At 42.2% G+C, this 22457-nt stretch overlaps 1 protein-coding gene across 1 annotated transcript in view; it reads left to right on the forward strand.

Moving 5' to 3' along the window:
• Positions 1–20896, forward strand: part of npdc1b (neural proliferation, differentiation and control, 1b) — a 33686-nt gene extending 12790 nt beyond the window's left edge. Inside the window, exons 4-12 of the mRNA XM_078285146.1 lie at positions 4484–4636; positions 6532–6543; positions 9453–9545; positions 10049–10255; positions 11422–11488; positions 17325–17409; positions 18333–18412; positions 18574–18673; positions 20825–20896. Coding sequence (XP_078141272.1) covers positions 4484–4636; positions 6532–6543; positions 9453–9545; positions 10049–10255; positions 11422–11488; positions 17325–17409; positions 18333–18412; positions 18574–18673; positions 20825–20896 — 869 coding nt within the window. The remainder of the gene's footprint in view (positions 1–4483; positions 4637–6531; positions 6544–9452; positions 9546–10048; positions 10256–11421; positions 11489–17324; positions 17410–18332; positions 18413–18573; positions 18674–20824) is intronic.
• The last annotated feature ends 1561 nt before the right edge of the window (positions 20897–22457 follow it).

Here is a 22457-nt window from a genome sequence, read left to right on the forward strand (position 1 = left end):
GAAAAGCCGCTGAAACAGCATTTAGAACACTAAACCTCTCCATTGAAACCCAGACCAACAGCTCTTTAAGGCACCTATTCAATGGTAGGGGAAACTCTTGGATACATTACTGTCTTTAAATGAAGAATTCATTTACAAATAACATTACTGAACAATTAATTAACTAAATAAAATGCGTAAAGAAAATAAAAAAAGAAATCTGTTTTTATGTAGCTGTGGTCAGGGAGGAACCTCCATCATATCAGAGGTGGACGACATGACGTTATCTGATGTTTAGTAAAAGGACAATATCAGGCAGAAATATCGGTCTAAACCTACCTCGCATATACTACAGACAAGATGCACTGTATGACAACAGACTAAACATAAACACCCTACGTCAAACAATGGGGGCTTAGGAGGGCTGGTTGAGGAGGGTGATTGCCACTGGGCAGAAAGAGATACTGAGGTGGTGGGTGGTTTTAGGAACATCTTCCAGAGGGTCCAAGAGGTGGTTGTCTGGGTCGGCGGTGTTGCCATGCATCCTTCTGTGCCCTTTTCCTGCTCTGGCATCATGCAGGTCTTTGATGGAGGGCAGCCAGCAGCCGACTGCCCTCTCAGCCATTGGAATGACTCACTACAGCCTTGCCTTGAAGAGGCAGAGCCAGACCAGACTGTGATGGGTGATCTGAGGACACTTTCAGTCATGGATCTGTGGAATTGGACCAGGTTTGGTTGTAAAACACTGACACAGGAATAAAATCCTCTGTTGGGTCTTACTGATGAGGTTTGAGATGTTCCCAATCCGCTTCAGGGTGTTACAGATGTTGGTCCCTAGGAACGATTTGGACGATTTGGGCCAGAAAGCTCCTGCAGAAGTCTTTGTCTCCACGGTCACAGTGTGAAAGCTCAAGGTTGTTGTTGGCACAGCAAGACACCAGTCTGGCCACCTCTCTGTGGTAGATGGATTTACAGTTGTCACTGATTAGGCCCACTAAAGCCGGCCACACACTGTGTGTTTTTGAGCCTGTTTTCAATCCGATTTTACCATCACAACGCCCGGAAAGACGCCCGATCAACTACTGATACGAGCTGTTGGACGACCAGATGAATTTCTGACAATGCGTGTATCCACAACAACATCAACAGAACCACAGATAAGCTACAGAGATAAAAGTCAAAACGTAGCTTACCTCCAGTTCTCTCTGCAAAATAGACAAGCTGTATACTTCACCCCTTCCCAGCCACCTGCGGATCCATACTTGTCGATGTCTCTTCTTTTTAGAGGTTTCAGTGCACAGTTTGGCATAGATGATCAATGCTGCACGCTTCTGTCTTGACATATTTTGTTTGTTTACATGGGACACTCTACTCAGGGCACAGCCATGTTGTTTTGAATGGAATCAGGCTTTATTGGAAATTGTCCATAGCCAGAACTGCCCGTTGGGGCCGTCTCACACGTACAGTGTGAGCACCCAGGTCATGGCTGACGATCAGTGTGAGCAGTGTGTGAGCCCAAAATGTTTGGCTTTGGCCGTGCACGATGGGAAATTCAATCATGCAGTGTGAGTTGTCATCAAACAACAAGTTTTATAAACTCACACAGTGTATGTCTCCCTTAAGGTGGTGTCATGGCAGCAAGCTTGCAGAAACCTATGAACATTTTTATGATGCAGCACCTTCTGTGGAATTTGAATTTGGTTCTGGAAAGTAGCTCACACAGTGTAGCTGCTTCATCTCACACCCACAGGATCTGGTCCGGTCTATATTGTGGTTTAGAGAAACAGAGCGACCTATTGTACAAGTGTGTTCACCTCTCCATTACTGGGTTGTAAAGCTTTGCATAGATTTGCTGCTGATGTTGTAGATGGACCTGGCAGACTCCAAGGGCAGGCCATTGTGCATGTGAATGAAGTGCACAGTCTCTGCTAGCTGCTTGAGCCACGCTTTTCAATAACCTGCGACCACAGTAGAATAAAATGCATTTCAAAAATGCTCTTTTCAATTTGCCAAATAAGTGTGCCATTTTGAAAACGGGGCTAATTAACCATTCTAAGAAAAGAGGTTCGGAAATTGCTGTTAAGCAGGGTCAGCTCGTGGGGAGCTGTGCACTGTGCAGATGAGATGCTGTTTGGCAATTAGCCCAGCTCTGTTCATGAAGAGCATCTCCTTTCATGCTCAATCAGGGAGGAAATCAAAAGCCAAATTAGTAGTCAGATATGGATTTTTGCACCAACTCTGCATAGAAGCTGCATAGAAGAGTCACTGTCCCTTATAACTCCATAGGTGTCTGGTCTTCTGAATGCTTAGCAGTGCAACTCATTATTATTGACAACTAGTCTCTCAGGTGGAAAGGACATATTATTATCAGCAATCATTTATATTTCCCCATGTATTTGTCTCATTGCTTCCCTGCCTTTCCCTCTCCCTGGCTTTTTTGCTTTCGATACAGCAGCCTGAGAGAAACCTTCCATCCTTGACTTATGCATTCGTGCAGTGACTCACCCCCCTGATGATGTCACACCTTCTCAGTTGCCATGGCAGTCGTCATGGCAACCGGTGTCTAGGTTTTGGTAGCGGAGACGAGAACGATTCTGACGAGGAAGCAAAAGGGGTTAATATCGATAGCTCTGTGTAATTATTTTCCCTATGGCATTCGGAGCGCTTACAGAGGCTCGGCTGGAGGAGGAGTGCAGCATTTCAAATGTCCACTCTCTCTTTATTCTTCCCACAATGTGAAGGCGCACTAGTGTTCAGCTCGGATATTTACTGTTTGGAGTCCTCCCAGTCAAGAAAAAACTGAGGTTGCAGTGTAATCCCAAACCAACAACTGCAGCGGATACTCCCAATGGGGAAGCACATGCAGTACTAATGCAAGAATGGTGTTCAGATTAGTTTAGTTGACCTTTACACCCATGTTTTGGCAAAAGTCTTTATCTTGGGTAAACAATATTTTTGTATTGCTGCATGTGATTCCCCATTGGGAGTACTAGGGATGAAGTGGAGGATGAACGCACCTTAACCCAGTTTACCCACTTTTTAGACTGACATAAATCTTTTGTACCTAAATTCATTATATACATCACAGTAACTAGTATTAAACTGATTATGTAAATGATGTTAAGATAGATTCTTATGAGGAAAAAAGCATAATGTTGTTTTAAGTATAGTAAGTAGCAAGTATAATTGATTTTTGTTTATATTGTTGGTTGTTTGCCCTCAGATGATCACTAACTGGAGGTCACAGTTCACCCACCTTTTAATTTACCACAACATCACAATGAACATATCAAAAGTTTTGTAACAAAGTGACACTTTTATAAAATATTTGGCAGGGCAAAATTAAAACAAGCAAAATGGGTAGTAGGTAAGTCCTTCACTGACAAAATGGTAACATTTTTACAAACCAGATCCTCTGTATTTTAGTGCTGTTTTGAATATCAAGAATGATGATTTTTTTGTAAAGTAGTATAGATGCATATTGGAAACTCTTCTCTTATTCTCTCCCCCGCCTTTTGCCGTATGTCAGCCTTCACCTGCTAACCCATAAACCCCCCAGGAGAGTCCTTCCTCCCTCTTACACTGCCATATATCACACCGGACAGGCAGCCATGCCCATGACCCCCCCCCCCCCCCCCCCCCCTCAATATCACGCCGGCAGCCGAGACGAGGCCAGGCTCCCCACTCCCATCTGTTAGAAAGTTACAGGGACGTTTTCATCTCTGACCTTCGAAAAAAACACCTTACAACTTTTTTGCTCAGTTTTGAGGATGCTGTTATGACTTCCATGTCACTTGGGAATTGAGTTCTCAGAGTGCTGATTCAGAAGTACTGAAATGAATGTCAGTGTTGAAATATTTTCAGAATAAAATGTGGGCAAAAAAAGAAGAGAGTTCCTTGCTCCTGATCAGCAGCAGAGTGTGGGGGAAGATGGTTCAAGGTCATTTTTTACATGTAAAGTCAGCCTTCACTAATTGGATGGGTATAGATAAAGATAGATAGCCCCGAGAGACAAAATATATGAAAATGCTATCTTTGGCCTGCACAAACACTCAGTCTATTAATATATCGACATATGACGCAGTTATCACAATAAACGCTGTGTTGCCCTTCCATACACATCCACATTTGGCAAAAAAGTAAAAATAACTGTACAACATGCAAGAAAGATGGATAGCTGCAAGATTTATGAGCTGTCTGCCTGTGTTATGATTATTTTGATTCCATTAGTGTCAAAAAGTGCCTTATGGCTAGTCTTACACAGGATATTTTTGAATCGGGTACAGAGGGAGTATTCATATTACAGTCTGTGTGTTCATTATATGAACAAAATCAATATTAATAGTTTGGATTTGGACAGATGTGTCACTCATTTGAACAAAAATAAGATTTTAAGACATCAGAACATGGGACTAAATGGCTTGTTAAGATGGACTTTTTTTTGCAGTGTTGGCTAAATTTTAAAAAATGGTGGTGTGAAAATGAATTCTGCCTTCTCCCACAGGATCTCATTCCTGCCCACGAAGCTTGGACTGTGCCCGGGCGGGACGCCACTTCTGCCAGCCAGGCAGCTCGCACTGCGGCCCCTGTCTGCGCCCGCTGGCGGAGAACTCACATGGCCGCTGTGTGGTCAAGAGGAGACACGGCCCTCATTATGGTGAGTCCATTACACCGTTAGACTGGAACATCGATACTGGGCCTTTTATTACAAATCAGATCTGGTCCAGTCAGTGTCATCCACCTCTGATAAGATGGATATGATGTTTGATTGATTACGTATTTATTGTAGAATTTATCAATACGACACTGGTTGTCTATGGGAAGACCTTAACCTGAACTGATTCTAATAAGACATTTTGATTAGATTCCACACAAGTATGCGATAATGTTTTTTAATTATCATTATCTCTTATTCAGCTATTTCTTCATGTGTTCTTAACTGGTAGGAACACCAGAAAAGGTCGATTACATCAAAGAACGCATTCAAGTCCATCATGCTCAGTCTCAGCACCCTGGCAATAGATACAACAAATATTGCTGTGACTCTAGAATAATAATGGGACACCAGCAATCAAGGGTGTGCATAGGCTTCATTCAAAATATTGGATGTGATTGCAGTGCACAGCTAGACTATAATGTGCTTTCGCTATGTGTGAGTCATGTATTTTTTACAGAACCATGATTCCCAAGATTCCCAGTGGGCGTAATGCCACTTCCAACCTCCACGTATAAAGTCACATTAGCTCGGCCAGTGGCGTGTGAGAAAGATAACAGGCGACACTAATGGACTCAGTGAGTCTGCCTGTCTGTCCTCCTCTTCCAACGCTTTTGGATAAGTGTTAATGAACTGGTGGATGTGGGACGTATCGAGGGGGGCAGAGCTGCCTCGGTCACAACACGGGACACTTCTCAGTAGGATTGATCAATACTACACTGGTTGTCTATGGGAAGACCTTAACGTGACTGTTTTTGATCAGATTTGATTGATTGATCGGTGGCTTTTCCACCCTGACATGAATAAATTCCTGGGGGAAACATTTAACACCTTTAATGTTTTTGGCATTAAAATGGTAAAATTTAAAGATATTGAATATCAGCAGAAAATATTGGTTATCAGCAGCTTCATTCCAAAAACATCGATATCGGCCTTAAAAATCCATATTGGTTGAACCAGAGTCTGTCAGTCCTGAAAAAGTCTTAAAATGTCTTAAACCATATTATCTTGAGAGGATTCTTGCCTCCGCTTGTACAGTAGTTAACTTTCAGACATTCAGCAGTGACTCAGAGACCGGATGAGACGGCTTTACTATAGCACTTATCATCCTCCCGCTTTCCCTTTGGAGTCTCTGCCAAGCAGGACTTACCTGTCTGGATGATAGACTGACTGACTGACTGACTGACTGACTGACAGGCTGGCTGGCAACTGAACAGCCCACTGCAGAGGAGGAACTCAGTATGTGTTCGTATCTATTTGCTCATTAGACACAGAGATTCTCTTCTTTCGCTTCTCTTCCTCCCACATCTCCTCTTTCCTCCTCTCACAGGGTTTCCGCTCAGGTCTGAAATGTATGAAAAAAGTACGGAAAAGGAATTTGATCATTTGCATTGAAAAGTTTTGGAATTGGACAAAAAGGCTGAGAAAAGTATGGAAAATATGCATATGACTGCACATCATATGCAGTTTTAGACCCACCATCATTGTCACATACTGTGATATTAGCTGTAGTGTAGAATAATGTGAAGCTATAGAGTGATATGATCTAGTTAACAGTCATAATGTCCAGCCACTAACAGCAAGATGACAAGGGTCAGATTGATATCAGTTGCTGATATTGGACTTTTATTAAAAAATCAGATATGGTACAGCCATTGTCATCCACCTCTGATATGACAGATATGATACAGTTTGATTGATTACATATGTATTGTATATTTGGGTATGCATTTTCCCATGATGGTCTAAAAGCTGTTTCCACCCAGGCTTTTCCACCCTGACAAGAATATTGATTTGATATACATGTATAAAATGCCTTTTTCCTTTCCATTACTAAGTAAAGGCACAAGGTTCTATTCACTATGCTGGCATCTGATTTCCAAAATGCTGTAGGAATCTGTCTGTGAGCAATAAACTGATGTTGCCTCACCTAGGTGATGCGATCACCGCCCTTCCTCTCTTCTCATCGCCACTTCCTCTCTCCTCTGTTACCGTGGTGACGCTTTCCATTCGTGATTTTGAGGAAGCCCCCATCCCGCCCCCGTCTCTCTCTCTCTCTCTGGCCCAATCCCAATGTCCCCCCTACGGACTGAGCCCTGAGCCCTCACGGCCTTAATTGACGTCACCTGTGTGCGCAGCTGTAGTGCCTGAGTGCAAGAATCATGAGGGCTCGAAATGGTATAGGAGGAATGGGACAGCACTTTGTGGCATCACATGTTGCCTTGACGACATCAGACGTTACTATCCCCCGTCAATTAATACATTTGTAATTTACTCTTTGTTTACGCTTTTGTCTAAACAGCATTATTAAGCTAAAATGAAAAAAATGTTGATGAATAATGTTAAATAGGCCTACGTATATGTTTTGCAACATTGCACAGTTTATACTGTGCTAATGGATATAGAAAATACACTTCATTCTACTAGAGGTTAATCTGCACTACATCATTACAATATGAAAAATATGTCAAAAAAAAAAAGATAAAAAAGAAACAGTAGGAGGTACATTGAAAACAAAAGGTACTTTTAATAAAGCTTAATGAGCACAAATAAGCACATAAGAAAGCAAAAGGCTATATTACATGCTGCTTATATTAGCGGCATCTAACATCCTTCTTAAACGTTTAGGAAAACTTAATTTTCTTTTTTCTCAAATGAGCTGTTTATTCTGTTTTATTGTTGCAATGTTTTCTCTTTTAACTGTATCTTGCATGTAGTTTCAACCATTTCATTCCTGTTTCTCTCTCTAAGTTCTTGTTAATTGTTTTTTGTGGTTTTTCCTTAATTATGTTTTTTTTTTTCTTTTGTATCGGGTGTATTTGGCTGATATTTTCCACATACATGAATATTAACGTCACAAACGCTATGAACTGTGGGTAATTCCCTCAAGCAAAGTCTACAGAAATGCGGACTTGCTGAAAGTCTGCATAAAGGGCTCATAAAGTCCGCCAGTGAGCCCTCGCGCACTTACCGATTTCACAGTGGGACGTCCTGAAGCCTCGCGGACTTGTCGGGAACGTGCGTCAAAGTCCGGGAGTCTGTGAGTGCGGACATTGGGATTGGGCCTCTCTCTCTCTCTCTCTCTTTGTTGCCCTCCACTCAGAGCAGCCCGGCATGACAGCAGAGCGCTGACCCATCCACCCACACACTGCACCACATACACACACACACACACACACACACACACACACACACACACCGCATCATTCACCCGCTTACTCTAATAGTATCATACATCCACCCACTCTAACTAATATACTCCACACATGCACACACAATGTGTACCACGCTCCCTGCACCTTCTGTTACCAAGACATGCACACACCCATACACACACACACACACACACACACACTGCGTCACTCTCTCGCTCAGCTTCTCTCTCATGCCTTTGTGACTTCCTGCCACTCACCAGCGCTCAAACCTTCCAGGCAGTACGGCGCTCTGCACTGCACCACACTGGAGACTTTAGCTCCAGTTAGGGCCATAATGGCTGCATTCAGGTTTTTTAATGCCACATGAGGGCAGCACTGCCTTTGGCATTTTATCAGCAACCAACTTGACCCTCAGCAGTATTCCCAAATGGGAGTAAAGGAGTAAAGGACAAGTGACTCTCATTTCCCAGAGTCAGCAGCAGTGCCACAGTGCCGGTATCCATTTGCCTGTCTGACCCACACTGATGATTTTTTTTCTTTTTTTTTTATAAAAAAGGATCATCATTTTGAGGGACACTGTGACATTTTAAATGTTAAAGGAATACACCAAGTTTTTAGGAGATTGTCCTATTGGTCAATTTAACTGTTCAGTGATGAGAACAGAGACATCTATGTGTCACTGGTAGTTCTTTGACTCCAGTGCTCCATGCTAACACACTAGCATACACTATGTTGAGTGATAGTAGGCTCCATGCTAACACTTTAGCATACACTATGTTGAGTGATAGTAGGCTCCATGCTAACACTTTAGCATACACTATGTTGAGTGATAGTAGGATCCATGCTAACACTTTAGCATACACTAGGTTGAGTGATAGTAGGCTCCATGCTAACACTTTAGCGTACACTATGTTGAGTGATAGCAGGTCACTAGCATTATCAATAAAATGAGAAAATGAGAACTTGTAGCAGCTCTAAAGCTAAATGGTAAGTCATTTAAAATGATATGCAGCTAAGTCTGTCAGTTTTGTGTAGGAGTTTGACAGAAAATTTGCTACAAACATAACAGAGTTTTGAACTAGCAAGGACTACTTTCCCTGTTTCCATAGTAAGTGAAGTGACTGTGTACAGCTAAATATCACTGTACAGTGGGTGAATACATGATTGCTCACCTGAAATAGTTCCAAAAAATAAACTTGGCTACATCAGCTATATTGAGTCATTTTCATCAATTTCATTTTAAAATGTATGACTCTATAGGTCATATAATAAGAAAACTACAGCTTTTTATTAGTAAAAGGTGAGTCGTAATATAGGGTGAGTCATAATGCTAGTTGCCTAGTACTACTACTAATACTAATAATAGTCCTTGGCATACAAAATGAAAACACTTTTACAGACTGGATCTTCCATAATATATTTTTTTTCCAGTGCAGTTTTCACTTGTTTTGAGAATTTATTTGAAACAAGTGACAATTCCTTTATTGAACGATGAACTTAAAGTGTAATTTTTCTTTTCCACAATGTATTTATAGCATTTTGGAAACACACTATTCATATACACCTTGAGTAAATTAGCTGATTCTGGTTTTGTGTTCCTCCAGGTAAGGGGGCCACTTACCCAGAGCTGGACGAGGAGATAGACTTCCTCTCCACCATCATCAGCGAACAGCGGGAGACCCAGGCCAGACTGCCAGGTACTGGATTAAGTAGTATGGAGTTTAGTATTGAGATTTCAAAATGTAGTTTTCTTAAAACAAGTGAAAAAATCGGCCAGTCAGGTGAGATGCTTTCACTTGTTCACAATCAACATGAACTTATTTAAAGAGTTTTCTTTAATCAAGTGACTTTATCTTGATAGTACTGGTGTGATCTGCCTTATTTCAAGATATTGTCAGTTGTTTCAAGAAAATTCGTGAAACAGGTGATATTGCATCGAGGGAAAAAGTGAAATATCTCATGTGTTTTGACGGAAACAAGATTATAAGACTGCACTAAATTACTTGTGAAGATGGATATTTCTTTGTAGTGTATCAACTATTGTTGCATATTACAAATGTTATATATCTCTGTTTGTGTTATAACTGAGGAGCCACATCAAATACCTTTATCTCTCCCATTCAGCGAGATCAATAGCAACTTTGCACTGGCAGACTGCGACCCTATTAATATAATCAGACTTTTTCATTTCCCATCTTAGCTCCACCCGCTCAGGATGTTCCCAAACCCAAATTGAAGGAGCTTAACGTGCCTGGCCCCGCCCACAGAGCGTCTACCACAAAGCAGCCCACCAGTCCGAGCGCTTCGCCTACCAGCACGGCTCCGCCCACCACCACAAACCACACCCCCGCTCTGCTCAGCGACCCCGTCATCGTCCCCTACCCCTCCAACGATCACGTTTTCATCGGTAAGTCACTTCTGCACCGAAGCCATCGCCTCGATCCAGTTCTGGAGTCATATTTTTAGCATAGAGAATTCAATTCAGTTTCCTGTCCCATAAGGGAAATTCGGATTGCAGACAGGGTTTACAATAAAAACTATTGCACCTATTACATGCTTTTCTGTCCTGGGAGGGGATCCCTCACTGAATGGGAAAGCTAGCACACCACTGTGTTTCTTTATTTCTTTATTCTTCTCCCTAAAACTTTGGACTTGCGTAACTGCAACATATTTGAAGATATCAACTGCATTCAGAATTGTGCAGCTACTTGCAGAGATGTGCAGAATCAATTATGACAGTGATGTTCCAGATGGTGGCACTGTAGCCGCTGGTCAAAAGTTAAAAAAAATCAACATTATTTCATGTACAAATCCAGAATCTAACTGCAGTGGAAAAAATTGAATCCCTGGTGTTTTTACTCTTGAGTTTAGCCACTCTCAACTCAAAGCAGCATCAACTCACACTGCCCTCTAACAGTACATTTAGATTACAAGTAACAAAGCTACAGAAAGTAATTCATTTTCAATGGGAGTCGTAATAAGAATGTACTATATAAGTTCATCCTTTTGCACAAGAATGGATTTGAAATTTTTTTTGTGATTGTGTATGAGGAATATTGCTATACACTGAAGGAACAAGTCAAACAAAGTACATAACGTTGCTTGGAGCTCATTGTATAACTTGAAGCCTTACACTAAGGAGCCATAGATTGCGAAATGGCGTAATCAATTCAGTAAAATGGCCTCCTCTGTCTGAACAGATCTTAGTACTGAATGGTTTCAAAATCTCGGGACCAACCTCAAATTTACTGTGGGGTCGCAAAGAACAGAACTAGTGTGCTGCTGTCAATTAGTTCTGCCACACTGCATTAGTATGATCAAGGCTGTTTTCACCATGGACACTCCAGGGCCTTGTTGGCTGTTGCTGACACAATGAATGGACTTTATTCCATTATTTCATCGCGTCACAACACGACGGCAGAAGCTCCTCAGTCGTGTTCTACACCTTCTTTTTATCCTCTTTGCCTCAAACGTGTTTTTAAATCTTTCCGTCGGGGATCATGTCTTCCTTTGACACCTTTAGAGTTGCACACCGTTCTCTCCCCCTGACCGTCTGCATGTATCTCTTCTCAGTCATGAGCAGCGTCTTCATCGTGGCGGGGTCGCTGGCTTTGGTCGTCGCCGGGGTCTGTTGGGTCAAGTAAGTGTTTCTCTGTTTCTAAAGCACTGTTGCTACTTGATGAGATTCTGACTCAAGGTGCCATTGCAGTAAGCATCATCTTACTCGCTTGTAGGTTTAGACCGATGTATCAGTTTGCTGATATATGGGATTGATATTGTTTTTTTTATTTTTTTTTATCTGATATAGTCCATTAAGTCTAGTCCACCGATATGATGCAGTTTGTTTGATTACTTATGTATTTTAAAAAATTATCAGTATTACCCTGATTGAAGCCATTAAACTGAATTGATTCTAATATGACATTTTGATTGGATTCCACAAGCATGCATGAGTAATAATTATTATTATTATCCCCATCTGTATCATGTATTATTATCATGTGTTATTATTGATCTCTAGTCCGTTGAGATTTGGTGTTAAAGGGTAACTTCGGTATTTTTCAACCTGGACCCTATTTTCCCATCTTTTTGTGTCTAAGTGACTAGAGGGGACAACAATTATTGAAATTGGTCCAGTATTGAGCGAGATCGCTTCAGCTGGCAGCCGCGAAACGGGCTGCAATGTAATCCGACGGGGCAAATGTGAACCGTCAATGTACGTCCACTAAAAGTGCTTGTTTTTGCCACTGACAGGCTCAGATTGTTATTATAAGTGTCTGACAACATTATGGAAGGGACCCTACAGAGAAATGAAACGTTTTTCTTTACCTTTTGCTTGATCCGGTCTGTGTGTAACTTCCTGCAACAACTCAACTCTCGCGAGACTTGGTTACACACACTCAAGCGAAAGGTAAAGAAAAACGTTTAATTTCTCTGTAGGGTCCTTTCCATAATGTTGTCACTTAGACACAAAAAGTTGGGAAAATAGGGTCCAGGTTGAAAAATACCGAAGTTACCCTTTAAGTCAGCCATAACAGCAGATATTTTTCATTGTGTTCATCCTGAGCTTGCCTGACATGCCTCTTATCTCTGTTAAACACTTACTGAATTCACTAGAATTTGCATGATTCTTTGAAACCTCTATTTATTTTTAGGCAAGGGTACTGCAGGTCCTTCCTTCCTGCTGCTGTCAGACTTTACAATCAACACTGTTCCCAGTAGACCACACACACCAAGACCGACAAATTCACTCATGTGCAATATCAATGTATATCAAACTGTGTAATAGTATGTGCAAATGTATTTCCTATGTGCAATAATGTGAATTCAACCGTTTACTGTAACTGTTTACTGTTTACTGCTTACTTATTTATTTATTATATGTTGCTTTTTACTGATGCCTTTTTTTACTTGCTTTTGCACTATCCCCTTTGCTGCTGTAACACTGTAAATTTCCCCGTTGTGGGATTAATAAAGGATTATCTTATCTCTTAACACCCTGCCTCACGCTGACACACTGTGACATGTTCACATCTGGGAGCTGCTCAGTAGAAGTCTTCTACTGTTGGCCGCTGAGCAGCTACACTGGGGGCAGTAGAGGTTTTACAGTTGCGTCACAAACCTCGCACCATGTCTGGCTCCAACATGGAGGTCCATTGGAGAATTGGCTGTGGGCAAATAATGTCTGAATATACAACAACCAGGCAAGAAAATGAGAGATACCTGGAGAAGATTGTTGTGGTGTGGGTGTAGGTCCATTGTAATGTTATAAGTAAAAGTAAAGTCTGATATGGTTGATGTTTCCAAATTTAGGTTACTGTGACACAGTAAACTGTCTTATATTTAGCCCTAGCCCCTCTGGTCCTAGTCTGTATTCCAAAGCACTACAAATTTTAGCTTTAGCCATAAAAAAAAACATTGGTTTTTGCCTTCGTTTCACCAGCAGGCTAATTTAGCAAAGCAACTAACGTTAAAAATGCTAACATGCGACTATTAGCCATTGCTAAAGCTAGCTTATACCAGCTATATTAGCTAGTGTACAAATCAGATGTGTTTACAACAAGACAGTGATGGTTAGCTGACCAGATACTGTGGTTAGCTGACTAACATTATCATTGTCATTATTACACAAAATCAATCAAATTTATCAGTGGCGAAATTCCAGTCAAAAACAGATATTAACCATGTCTATTGAATTCCATTGAGACCACCAAGTTGTACATTTAGGAACACACTCAGCTGTTTACAGCCACTGTCGGCCAAGAGCTGTGGACCTTTTCGTGGACGCTGGCGCGTTTGGCTGCCGCTTTGCTACCTGAATTTGCGTTACTTTAAGTCGTTTTCTCCTAAACCGATCTCTCTTTTACTTTTAACCTGGTCGTTTGAGTTTGATTACGTGCTACCAACCGCACCGCTGTCCTGATCGACCAGATTCATTCATTGGATTTCCTACTTTTCTGCTGCTCACCTGCCACGATGCTGCTGCAAGGCACACCCCAACAAGAACTCCTCTCCAGGTGCGGTTAGCCCCTCGCCTGGTCTAACGCTGTCGTATCTGGAGCATACCTCAACGTCAGTCTGAGTTCTTCAGAATTTCACTGGCCTGCCACAGTCTATAAGCTGTTATGCGGTCGTTTTTCCTGTGGATTTCCCTGTGGTTATTCCTCCTCCCCTGGGCTCCCGGCGGCTCCCACTCACGAGCTGGCACCGGGCTAGCGTCCTGCTCCTCGGCCATGGCCCTGTTTTATTCCGCTGCGGATCTCTTCAAACTCAACAGCCACTCATATCCTGACTGTATGGATATTCTCAAAGAAAGTGGGATATTGCGCCGACCCCGTCCTGTCCACAGAGGCTCCGGTCGTAAGTTTATTTACAACTATACTTCTGCCTCCTCCATCCCGTCTCTGTGGCCCTGCTGTCGCACACCCACTTCCTCCCTACGTCATCACAACACAAGGCACGTGAATACAGCCAATCTGCGACCCATAGCCAGATCCTCTCAACCAATCACAATGCAAAACCGTATGAAACTCGTCTTGTTCAACACCCGGTCCCTCAACAATAAAAGTGACATTCTCAACGAATTCATACTGGACAACAAACTTGATTTTCTCTGCCTCACCAAAACCTGGCAAAAACCCCTGGACTATTTCTCACTCAACCAGACTACACCCAATGGATATACATACATTAACAAACCACGTCCTGAGGGTCGAGGTGGTGGCATTGCTGTGGTACACCGACAGGACATCAAGACAAGTCTCATCTCCATTCCACCTCCACCCTCGTTTACATATCTGGCTTTTAAACTCTCCGGCCCTACTCCTCTGGTCACGGCTGTTGTGTATCGTCCTCCCAAGCCAAACCCATCTTTCCTCTCCGACTTCTCCGACTTCCTTACTCAGCTTTGCTCTCTCTCACCTTCCATCCTCCTTCTAGGTGATTTCAACATACACATTGACTGTACGGACTCCACAACAACCACTGATTTCATGGAAATACTGAACTGTTTTAATTTCACACATGTCAATTTCCCCACCCACAACCGCGGACACATCCTGGATCTGATTTGCTCCACTGGTCTCAGCATACATCAACTCTCTGCCTCTGACCTCACCATCTCTGACCACTTAGCCATCACCATGGACATTGACATCCCCACCCCCATGCCAAAACAAAAACGCACGATAAACTTCCGTAAGCTCAATTCCGTTTGTCCCTCCTCTTTCTCATCCTCCCTCATTGAAAAAATGTCCACCTCCCCTCTCCCTGAGCTCCAACTGGAAAGACTCCGCAAGAAAACAGGTCTCACAGTACACACCCAAGCTCACAAAGACCACCTGCAACAATATAAAGATGCCCTCTCCCACGCCCGATCCACTTACTACTCGGTAGTAGGTGGATTTGGGGTTACTTTGGGTAACCCCAAAGTCCTATTTTCCACAATGAACAAAATCCTCAATCCTATGGACAACATTTCCCAATCTTTCACAGTCAACAAATGCAACTCCTTCCTGTCATTCTTCCAAACAAAAATAGAAACCATCTATAACAACTTGGCCACTCCTACATCTGTCCCCCCTTCTCTCAATTGTCCCCTTTTAACTTGCCAGTCCCTGTCTCAGTTCTCCCCAGTTTCCCCTACAGACCTCTCTGACCTTAGGGTGGGAATGAAAACTGCCACCTGCACCCTGGACCCCATCCCCTCTAGTCTTGTCAAGGCCTGTCTTCCCACTTTATGTCCGCTCATCACCACAACGATAAACTCCTCCCTGACTACTGGCTCCATCCCTCTCACCCTCAAACTTGTCGCTGTCACCCCCATCCTCAAAAAACCTGGGCTCAATCCTGACATCCCTAATAATTACAGACCAATCTCCAACCTCCCCTTTCTGCCTAAAATACTGGAACGTGCTGTTGCTTCACAACTCAAAGCCCACCTATCTTCCAATAACCCATATGAATCATTCCAATCCGGATTCCGATCTAAACACAGCACCGAAACAGCCCTCCTCAAAGTTACCAATGACCTTCTCCTCTCCTCTGATGCCGGTAACCTCAATATTCTCATCCTGCTTGACCTCAGTGCAGCATTTGACAGCAACAACCATTCCATCCTCCTCACCCGCCTTGAAACCATCTTCAATATCACCGGCACTGCCCTCTCCTGGCTCAAATCCTACCTCTCCGACAGACACCAGTACATCAGCATCAACAACTGCAAATCCTCCACTGCTCCCCTCTCCCAAGGTGTTCCCCAAGGTTCAGTGCTTGGCCCCCTCCTCTTCATCCTGTACATGCTCCCCCTTGGCCACATAATCCGCCGTCATGGACTTCAGTTACACTGCTACGCCGATGACATCCAGCTCTACATCTCCACCAATGCAATCACCACTGCCACTCACTCAACCCTGACCAACTGCATCATGGAAATAAAGTCCTGGCTCCAAACCAACTTCCTCAAACTGAACTGTGACAAATCCGAAATCATCACCATTGGCCCAAAAGCTCTCATCAAATCCACCCACCACTTCTCCCTTACCATTGACAGCTCCACTGTGCTCACTTCCCCTCACATCCGCAACCTTGGCATCATCTTTGACCAAACCCTCTCTTTTGAGCAACATGTCAATCACATTACCAAAACAGCCTTCTTTCACCTCAAAAACATCGCCCGTCTCCGTCCATCCCTCTCCTTCTCAGCCGCAGAAACTATGGTACATCCTCCAAAATCCTCAGAAAACTTCAACACATCCAGAATTCTGCGGCTCGTCTGCTCACTCACTCCCATACCCGTGACCACATCACCCCCGTCGTGCAAAACCTCCACTGGCTCCCCGTCCCACAGCGAATTCACTTCAAACTCCTCCTCATCACCTATAAAGCCCTCCACAACCTGGCTCCCCCCTATCTGACTGAGCTCCTTCACCGACACACTCCCGCCCACAGCCTCCGGTCTGCTGACGCCAACCTCCTGTCCCCCCCCCCCCCCCCGTCAGGACCAAGCACCGGACCTGGGGGGACAGGGCTTTCTCGATTGCTGCTCCCTCCCTCTGGAACTCTCTCCCAAAGGACATCAGAGACTCTTCCTCACTCTCCACATTCAAGAAATCCCTTAAAACACACCTTTTCAAAACTGTTTTTAATCTCTAACTCGTTTGGCCTCCTGGTCTTTTATTTTAACTATTTTCTCTTTCTCCCTATTTGATATGTTCTATTCTCTAGTATGTATGTTCTAGTCTTATTCATTGATATTGTCTGTTATGTGTTTTGTTGTTTACTATATAAAACGTCTTTGAGTATCTAAAAAAGCGCTATACAAATATAATGTATTATTATTATTATTATTATTATTAATATGGCCGCCAGAGGGTGTGTTACGTCACCTGAAAGCCCTCTATTGGGGATTAAGTCTCTGCTCAAGGGTGTTGACAAGACATTGGACTAAAACACAGCTCTTCTTTTTGGTGTTACAGATTGCAGAAGGGTGTTCGTCTCACTCAGAAGGTGGACTACCCTGCATATGGACTGATGAGAGCCCACTCCTTTGACAATAATGTGGTGAGTAGAAACTGCTCATAGTGGGGAAAAAACACTACAAATGTACACTGTGCAGCTTGACCAAAACCAAGGGAAAGCATGCTAGCAGGATGCACATTGTCTCCGTCTTGTAGCTTCCCACCCAAACCACATTTTCATTTCTAAATCATCCAAATCTTAACATCTATTTTGTTTTTTTCTCAGCCTGTCATGCTGATACTGGTTCTGGCTTTTACATATTTGGCTATCTCTGCTGTGAACAGGCTCTAAAATGTCACTGTATCCAGCATACAGTGTTAGGCTCATTACTCAAAAAAGTAATATATTGCTCATAAATAGTTACTCATTTCAAAAGGAATATTACTTTCATTTTAACTCCCTGAGAGCAGTGATTTGTTATATCACACTACTTGTTATATTAGCATTTCTCACCTAAGCTAGCTCGGTGCGAGTGGACGATGAGTAATTATGAGGAAAATGAATATGTGGATTGTGGTGGGAATAATTGTAGTTTTGGAAATAGTAATTCGTTACACTACTCGTTACTGTGAAAACCCAGCAAACAGTTTGATGTTGGATAGATATGACAGCGTGCACCAGTGTTTTTAGCACCAAATTTAGCACTGAAATGAAATCGTCCTTAGTCGTCTATAGCTGCTACCTGCATCATTTTGAGAAATTCGGACCTAAATATCTCCCTGATATCAGTTCAAACCAGTTTCCAAAGCTGTATTATTATACATTTTTACCGTGGCAGTATATATCGTGAAAACTTTGTGCACGTTTGTGTTGAACTTGGCCGCCTCGTACGAACACGTGCTTTACGAACACGTGCCGCACAGCGAATGTCAACTAAACTGTGTCACCGGATGCAGGATGAATACCATTCACTTTCTCATGCCCCCCCCCCCCCCCCCCCCCCTCTTGTCCTGTGTGTGTTCTAGCCAGGGGACAAGAAGCTGGCCCACAGTGCCCAGATGTACCACTACCAGCACCAGAAGCAGCAGATGTTGTCCCTGGAGAAGTGAGTCACCTTCTAAGCCCCAGACACGCTGATCTTTCCCGGGCATGAGTCGCTTTGTCCGCTGCCCCTCGTCCCTTGTCCCCCCCCCCCGCCCTCTCTGCCTTGTTGGATTAGCCTTGTCCTCGTTGAATATTTCATGACTCCGCGTGTTCCTTCTCCAGACACAGGGACGAGCCAAAGGTTCCTGACTCAGGGGCGACGTCAGACGAGGAGAACGAAGACGGAGATTTCACGGTGTACGAGTGTCCTGGATTGGCACCGGTGAGTAATTGTTGCAATAAGTTAGGGTGAGGCCGATATATGGGGCTGATATTGGCTTTTTATTAAAAATCAATTAATGTGGTTTAGTCAGTGTGGTCCACCTCTGAGATGATGGATATGATGCAGTTTGATTGATTACATATTTATAGTAGAATTGATCAATAATACACTGGTTGTCTATGGGAAGACCTCAACCTGAATTGATTCTAATAAGACATTTTGATCAGATTCCACACAAGTATTCCTGAAAATGTATTATTATTAGTATTAGTATTACAGTTTTTCTCAATCACTTAGATGCATTTTCCCAAAAGCTAACCTCATTCTCAAAAGTGCAATTCCCAAAACAGTAAAAGTGGGTCTCACAGTACTATGCCACCCATTCAAAAAATGCTAATGCAGATGTGAAAAAGTGTGTACACCCCTTGAGTATTTGCACAATTGGGGGTACAAAATGATTTCAAATGAAATTATTTGATTTTTTTTTTGTCTGAGACCTATACAATGTTTTCTATTACAATAAAGTAATGAGAAAATTCTATATATTATACATATTTGATCAACATTTAATATCTTATGCTGTTCAGACCTCATATTCAGGTTGGAGCTATACGTTTTGAACATTATTTGCCATTCAAAATTGTAGTTATTCTTTCTTTTTAGCCAACAAAAGCTGACAACAGGTCTCTCAATGGAATCTCAGTGGATGAATCTCAGGGTGTAGGATGGATTCAATCTCAGAAGAAAATAAATTCTCAAGCTCCCCTCACTATATCCGAAAATACATACAGGTGCACTTTCACTGTCATCTTCTCACTTAAAGATAAACTTACTAGGGAAGTGACTCACTGGAATCACACCTGACATTGGCCTTTTTTGTACAAATGCAATGCTTGTTGTACATAGGATTTTGCATGCAATGATATACGCAATGAACAGCTGTGTCAGTGCGAGTGTGAAATGTCCATAGCCAACTGACAAAAGTACAATCTGTTTAAACCAGCATGTCATAGTCAAATGAGATGACAGTTGCGTTTAGTGTTGTGCAAAATGACATTTAGTGTGAACACAATGAGAGTTGAAATAGTACCGTGGCCAGTTGTGTGGAGTTTTGAGAATGAGGTTACGGTTTCGAGAAATGCATCCGAGCGATTTAGAAAAACTACAGTATGAGTATGAGTATCAGTATCAGTATTAGTAGCCTGGGTTTCAGTGGAGAGTTTTAGTGTCTCATGGATTTTCCACCCAGACAAGAATTTAAATTTTTTGTCAAACTTCAAGGTATTGAATATCAGCAGAAAATATCAGTCATCAGCCTTCAAAATCTCACATCAGTCAAATATCCACCACTAAGAGAAAAATGGAATAGAAAAAAAATATTAGTGGAATGAAAATGAAACACATTATCGGCTACTATTGAAGTATGAGTCATTTTATGAACCTCGCTCAGAAAGTTTCTGTGTTTCTGAGAATAGAATCATCTGTGAAATATTGACTCAATATTCATGAAATCCAGCAAGCAAATGTTTTAGTTGAAAATGAACTGCACTATAGTAAAGCCATCAGTAAAAGAAAACCATATACTGACTTTCAATATGTGAAGAGTTTTATTCCAAAATAAGAAAATGTGACACCCCCCCTCTGATAAAATGATTGCTGGCAAGAAGATAAAACACTATTGAAAATTATGTATTTGTTATCTTTACCCCTTTACTTACAAAATAGTGACATTTTAGAGAATGGAATCATCTGTGTTTTTTGGAATGAGGCCCTTCATGTTTCCCTAAACCAGTCAATAACATGATTGAATACACATTAATTGTTTCTAGAATGGCATCAATACGGTGGTACCCAGCATCTGCATCTACTATCATATAGTCAAGTCGTATATACTCAACTCCATACTTTCTGTATACTGTAGTTACATATTTAAACCTATTTATACTTAGTTTATACCAGTTTATACCACTTTTTATATTACTTTCTATTACTTTTTTGTTCAAAACACTGTGTTATGCATAATGTGACCCATGCAAGCCGTCTACCAAGTCCAATCCCTTGTATGCGCAAACTTACTTAGCCAGTGAAGCTGATTGTTTCTGATGATGAATTACGTTACCCAGAATTCTCTCTCTCTCTGTCCGTGTTCAGACAGGGGAAATGGAGGTGAAGAACCCGCTGTTCGACGACTCCACCCTCTACCTTCAGAGGTTCCACAAGTAACCCGGACTTTCTGGATGTTTTACACACTGAACGCGGCACTCGCGCGTGTACAGAGATGAATTGACACACACACACACACACACACACACGCAGTCCACATACACACTTCAGGTTTGTCCAGCCCTTTTAATGGATGTGATGGAGGATTTGAGGTAAATGAAGGAGGAATGAGGCGTTCGTGGACATTAAAGGGCGTTGTTGACTCGAAGCAGCACAGGACTGTTTTCTCCTTAAAGACGGGACTGAACCTGGGACCAACGTCTCCCATTCTGCAGCCACTTTGTTTACTTTTATGTGTTCTCTCTTTTTCCTACTTTTGCTGACTGCTTTCTCTAACAACATTCAGCCAATATCAAGTAGAACTCCTAAATGACAGACTAATGTCAGGTTAAAGTAGCAGACACACTCTTAGTGTGATTGAATATCATATATATTGACAATAATGTCCTGTGTTGATGGGTAGAACAGACTGTGACACATGGGACAGGACATCGTAGGGAATAGTGCAATTTGTTTTGGATGCCAATGAAGCTAGAATAAGTATTTCTGCCAATTCACTAATGGATAGATATAGATCTACATATCTAATGATCCAAGTCATTGACCAGAGTAAATATCTCTTAGTTCCCACGAGCAGCTTTGGTTTTATTTTTGGTCTTTTTTTAAAAACAGATGTGATTTTAATGTTTCATGGACACACCCACATGCAGCACCGTGATCCGTGACAGTATGTTATGTAGCCTTTGTGTTCTCAGTCTAGTTCCTCTATGCATGAATTGATGACGCTGTGTTATGAAAACTGGGAGTCAATATGCATTTACAGTTCTTACAAGTTTCTTGTGCAAACTTGCTAACTCTATATAGAAATAACTTGAATGATTTCAAAGGAATTTGAAACTTCTTTACCTAGAACTCTGAACCAGAGCGACCCCATCCTGTACATACGGTACCTGACTAACATGGCTTGTCCCCATGGTTTGTGATCTTCTGTATATAGCTGCTAACGTGTACAGGGAAGAAATGTTACCTCTCACTTACCAGTGTGTTTGTACACATGTTCCTCTAGATTTCCGAGTGCCGTGTCAAATATTGAACCGTCATTTTGTTTTCCTTGTGTTGACTGTATCTGCAGGGTTCCTACACACGTCTGGGAAATGAATTTGACGATTTCCAGGTTTTGAGAACACATTGTAGACCCTCTGTCGTTTCCCATATTGCGATATTTGTCGTTGTGTATAATAATCTTAAATTGTAGGGCGATACAGCTTCGTCGCCGTGCCGTTATGATCATACATCACATTGAACACCCGGGAAAATCCAGTCAAGAAATGAAAACTGATTTTCGGTATGGAGAATGTGTAGGAACCCTGTATTTAAAAGTGGCCTATTGTCGTCTCTCAGGAAAGCTGCTTCTTGTGGCTCCTCTACTAAACCTACTCCCACTGTTTCAGCCTCTCAGCTCTCCTTACACTGAAGGAGGACGTTCTACTGTACTTGACCTGCACAGATACATAGATACATGAGTGTAATTATTTAAAAGCATATATCTACAGCAGATACC

The sequence above is a fragment of the Centroberyx gerrardi genome, chromosome 8 (assembly GCF_048128805.1).
Source record: "Centroberyx gerrardi isolate f3 chromosome 8, fCenGer3.hap1.cur.20231027, whole genome shotgun sequence".
Lineage (NCBI taxonomy): Eukaryota > Metazoa > Chordata > Actinopteri > Beryciformes > Berycidae > Centroberyx > Centroberyx gerrardi.